The sequence below is a fragment of the Chiloscyllium punctatum genome, chromosome 13 (assembly GCF_047496795.1).
Source record: "Chiloscyllium punctatum isolate Juve2018m chromosome 13, sChiPun1.3, whole genome shotgun sequence".
Lineage (NCBI taxonomy): Eukaryota > Metazoa > Chordata > Chondrichthyes > Orectolobiformes > Hemiscylliidae > Chiloscyllium > Chiloscyllium punctatum.
Window position 1 is genome coordinate 81,171,201 of NC_092751.1, and position 5,383 is coordinate 81,176,583.

General features: G+C 47.2%; 1 protein-coding gene across 2 annotated transcripts in view; it reads left to right on the forward strand.

Moving 5' to 3' along the window:
- Positions 1–580: 580 nt before the first annotated feature.
- pdlim1 (PDZ and LIM domain 1 (elfin)) overlaps positions 581–5,383 on the forward strand; it is a 97,496-nt gene continuing 92,693 nt past the window's right edge. The window contains exon 1 of one of the 2 annotated variants that reach the window (XM_072583004.1): positions 581–1,165. In XM_072583004.1, the coding sequence (XP_072439105.1) occupies positions 1,070–1,165 (96 nt within the window). In that variant the 5' untranslated portion in view covers positions 581–1,069. The remainder of the gene's footprint in view (positions 1,166–5,383) is intronic. The other variant, XM_072583005.1, reaches the window with a different exon arrangement.

A 5,383-nucleotide genomic window follows, 5' to 3' on the forward strand; every position in this document is an offset into this window, starting at 1 on the left:
CGAGAGAGGAAATTCATGGGACTGGGAGATAAACTCGAAACGCAATAAAGATCTTTTGGGTTAAAGGCCACACATAGTCCAGTTTCGGGACATGATGTACAATGTGAAGAAAATAAATTAGCTTTCTGAGCTCATCACCTGACCAAGGAGCGTCGCTCCGAAAGCTAAGTGTGCTTCCAATTAAACCTGTTGGACTATAACCTGGGGTTGTGTGATTTTTAACTTTGTACACCCCAATCCAACGCCGGCATCTCCAAATCAAGAAAATAAATGAAAGACCCCGTGGGATATCCAAAACAAAGGAAAAAAAACGTATGTTAGAGAAATAGTAACCGGAGCAGCTGATTTTGGAGAAACTTTGGTGAAATCCACTTTGATTGACACGCCTTGCAGCAATTCTGTTCACACCCAGGGCAGGAGCAGGGGGGAAAAAACACCCCTGAAGCGCCGCCTGTAGGGATTTTAAATTGAGTATATCTGTCCGAGTATGGGACATCAAAAGTGTTTTTCATTAACCTTGCGTTTTTGCTTAATACGCGCAACGCTGGAAAATTTGCGAACACCAATTGCAAAGAAATGTTCACAGAGACGGAAGCAATTTCTGATTTCCAGCTACTAAATGTTCCCGAAGGCTGCGTTCATGCGGTTAGTCGTTTTGGAGCAAAATGGGAAACTTCACATCTACAAAAAAAAACAGAGAGAGAGAGAGAGACAGAGATAAGTGAAAAGGGGGAGGATCCAGGCGGCTAACACCATACAAGGCGAGAGGACCAGGGACGAGCTGACGTGTGTAGGCCACACAATAAAACACACAGAAACCTCGGAAATGACTCCACTTCTGTGTAAAGTTTAATCCTAACCGCTTCAAGCGAGTCCCGCCAGGAAGGAGGGGTGTTCCTGTACCAGCGAGCAGCCAGCTACACACTCTCTCTCTCTCTCTCTCTCTCTCACTCGGGGAAGCCGACCCTAAATACATACCCCACCCCTCACCCCCCCTCCAACCCACCCTCCACTTTCCCTCAGAAATTTACTGGATCCACCCCCCCCAACTCCCCTTCAATTCTCCACCATGTCCCAGTTTCGGATCAATCTGCTCGGACCAGCCCCCTGGGGATTCAGGCTGGTCGGAGGGAAGGACTTTGATCAACCGCTGACCATCTCCAGGGTAAGCAACAACATTGTCTCTGGTCTCGATGCGGCATTTCGGAAACTGCCAGGCGATCTCCCGATGCCCAGGAGCTGACACGGGGGTGGGGGAATTAGACTCCACTGCAAACACCTTCCACTGTTTGCTGAATTTCAGATTGGCAAACTAACACCGAACTAAACTGGATTGAGGTTTTGTGGCCATATGATAGCTGGTTCCAGCATTACCTGCTGACCTTGGGTGTGACACTGGTATGAGGTGAAGTCTGTACAAGACGTGTCTCTAACCTGTGGGGAAAAGTGAGGACTGCAGATGCTGGAGATCAGAGCTGAAAAATGTGTTGCTGGAAAAGCGCAGCAGGGTCAGGCAGCATCCAAGGAGCAGGAGAATCGACGTTTCGGGCATGAGCCCTTCTTCAGGATTCAGGAAACGTCGATTCTCCTGCTCTTTGGATGCTGCCTGACCCTACTGTGCTTTTCCAGCAACACATTTTCAGCTAGTGTCTCTAACCTATGTCTGGCTGAAGGCCAGGATGATGGTCATGGATGGTGCGTGACTGGTGTAGGGTTGGTTGGTGAATTCCAGTGTTTGCAAGGCAACATTTATTTGGGGGGAGGGGGTGTTCGTGATGGGCACAGAGTGGCGATGGACCTTTTTCTGTAATCGTTCACAGGATGTGGATGAGGTTGGCACCTACTGTCAATCCCCCTTAAAACAGGGGCTGAAGGTTGTCTCTCGAACAGAGCTGCCCTGCAGTTTTAACTCAAATGAAGGTCATCATTATGGGGAGTGGGGGCTGGAGCAAACAGCAAGCTGATCACCTTTTGTCATTAAGTGGATTTATGTTCTTCCCAATACTTTTGGATGTCAAAATCCAGATAAATACCTTTATCGTTTACTGAGAAGGTTTTGCATCATTAAATTGTATTTTTACAGGTTGCAAGTAGGCTATTCCACAGAAAGAGATGGGGAAGTATAAATGTTTATTTTGTTGGTTATTAACGTATTGAAACAGATAAGATTCTGTAGGGACTGGGTTCGGTGGATATAAGGAGGTATATTTCCCCTTGTGGGAGAGATTAAAACTAGGTGAGACCATTTAGATTAGATTACTTACAGTGTGGAAACAGGCCCTTCAGCCCAACAAGTCCACACCGACCCGCAACCCACCCATTCCCCTACATTTACCCCTTTACCTAACACTGTGGGCAATTTAGCATGGCCAATTCACCTGACCTGCACATCTTTGGACTGTGGGAGGAAACCGGAGCACCCAGAGGAAACCCACGCAGACACGGGGAGAATGTGCAAACTCCACACAGTCAGTCGCCTGAGGCAGGAATTGAACCCAGGTCTCTGGCGCTGTGAGGCAGCAGTGCTAACCACTGTGCCACCGTGCCGCCCAAAACAGGTTTCCCTTTAAAGATGGAGCTGAACAGAATCTTAGCTCACAGAGGTTGTCAGTTTGCGGAATTTTTTTTCCTGAGGGAACAATGGGCTCTGCGCCACTGACTTTATTCAAGGCTGAGTTAGATCTTGTTGGACAAGGGGGTCCAGGGTCCTGTGGAGTCAGACAGAAACACAAGGACCACAACCTGATTAGCCCTGATACTGCAGCAGACCTGAAGGACTGAATGGCCTCCTTGCGCTCACATTCCTATGCCTCCCATGTTGCTATAACACCGTCTCCTGAATAATAACATGTTTTATTTACAAAAGGGTAATGTTAGAAGATTTTCAAAACAGAGTTGCATTCATGAATGATAAAAACAGTGCAGGGTTAGGGGAAAGAAATATTTAGGTGGCTGTACCAGTGAGATAGCAGAGACATGATGGGCCAAATGGTGCTCTGTGCGGTCTTGTTCCATGACACCCATGTAGGTAGGCCTCCAGGATTGATGCTGAGTAAAAGATCGAGTGCTTCCCAGCAAAAGGGAGGAAGAAAGGAGTGTTAGTGACACGCTGGCTCGTGTTTCAGGATTAGCTCACTGCCTGAGGTCTGGAGCTAACTTGCTTGCCTATCCCTGACCACAGCTGGTGTCTGACACGCAAACATGAAGAGAAAGGATTTTGTGCTGAGAATCGCAGATCCTGTAAAATGCAAACAAAATGCTTGAGAAATCAGCACGTGTGGAGAGAGTAGCGGGGTTAATGTTTCAAGTCCAGTGAAATTTTTTTTAAGATTACTTACAGTGTGGAAACAGGCCCTTCAGCCCAACAAGTCCACACCGACCCTCCGAAGCGCAACCCACCCATACCCCTACATTTACCCCTTACCTAACACTACGGGCAATTTAGCATGGCCAATTCACCTGGCCTGCACATCTTTGGACTGTGGGAGGAAACCGGAGCAAACCTACGCAGACACGGGGAGAACGTGCAAACTCCACACAGTCAGTCGCCTGAGGCAGGAATTGAACCCGGGTCTCTGGCGCTGTGAGGCAGCAGTGCTAACTGCTGTGCCACCTTGCCGCCCACTAATGCAGGTCTCTTAAAGAAAGGTCAGATTGTGACCCCCAGGTTACACTAGGGGGCTATCCAGACAATGAAGTACTTTTTAAATATACTTGCTGCTGTAAATTGGGGAATGTGGCGGTCAGTTTGTACAAGGTTCTACAATTAACAAAGTAATAATGTCCAGATCATCTCTTTTAGTAATGTTACTTGACAGGTTCTTATTGGCTGAAACATTGAGGCGAACTTTGACTCACTGCTTCACCTGGTGCTGTGGTATCCTTTCCCTGCACCAGAGGAGTGGGAAGGCTAAGCCTTCATTTCTTATCACTGAAACTACAAGGAGATACTGAGAGCAGGACGTAACCATGGGGAGAGGAAAAACAACCAATGTTTCAGGTCAATGTCCTTTCATTGGTTTACTATCTCATCAGAGAGATAGCACCTCTTTCAGTGCAGCACTCCCTCAGCAATGCCTGGGAGTGTCAGCTGGGAATTTTCATTCAAGTTTGTGGACAGGGCTTTGAACTGACAACTTTCTTGCTCAGTGGCAAGGGTGTCAAAATGAGGTAAACGGTTTACATAATGGGTACAGAATGTGCTCTGTGGAGACAATGAAGAATGTGTCCTGGAATAATTCAAGGCTGATGTCAGAAATGTAGCCCAGGCCATACTAACTTCACTGAGGCTTTGTTCTCCATGAGCCTTCCACTGTCTGACGTGCAGTTCTGGAGGAGCAGAAATGTTCTTCCATTAAATATTGAGAAGACTGAAGCCACTGGTTTTCAATTCCTATCACAGACTCTGCTCCCTTGCCACTGCCTCCAAATCTCCCTGACAACACTGAGTTGGACTGTTCACAACCCTCGTGTCATATTTGACCCCAAGATGAGCTTTCAGCCAAGTTACAGAACTGTCCTGGGGTGCAGGACACCATTCAGCCCATTACGGTTCCATAATTTCCGCTCAGACCGTCTAATTCTATCTCCGCAGCATCGCTTATCTCTGCTCCTGTTTCAGATCCTCAGCAGTTGAAATCCTCATCTAGGTCTCTGTTACTCCAGAATTACTAATTCTAATGCTGTGTCTGGCCAGGCTCCCACCTTCCATTCTCCATGATCTTGAATTTAACTAAAACTCCGCTGTCTCACCTGCATCCCATTCATCCAGGGTAAAAACAATGACTGCAGATGCTGGAAACCAGATTCTGGATTAGTGGTGCTGAAAGAGCACAGCAGTTCAGGCAGCATCCAAGTAGCTTCGAAATCGACGTTTCGGGCAAAAGCCCTTCATCAGGAATAAAGGCAGTGAGCCTGAAGCGTGGAGAGATAAGCTAGAGGAGGGTGGGGTGGGGAGAAAGCAGCATAGAGTATAATGGTTGAGTGGGGGAGGGGATGAAGGTGATAGGTCAAGGAGGAGAGGGTGGAGTGGATAGGTGGAAAAGAAGATAGGCAGGTAGGACAAGTCTAGACAAGTTATGGGGACAGTTACTGAGCTGTCATTCCCTCTCAGTTTGGAAAAACCTCAAATTTCAAACTTCTCATCTGTGTTTCAATTCCTCTATAGCCTCATCCCTCCCTATCTACATAATCACCTCCATCACTTGGATCCTTCAACAATTTCTGCCCTTCCCCAATTATGACTTCTTTCACATCCCCAATTTTATCACAGTACCATCATCAGTGGCTGTTCCTTCAGCTGCTCACACTTCCGGTTTTGGAATCTCATGCGACACCAAGATAATCAGATTGCTTTAGGAACCCATCTGGTTCATTAATGTCT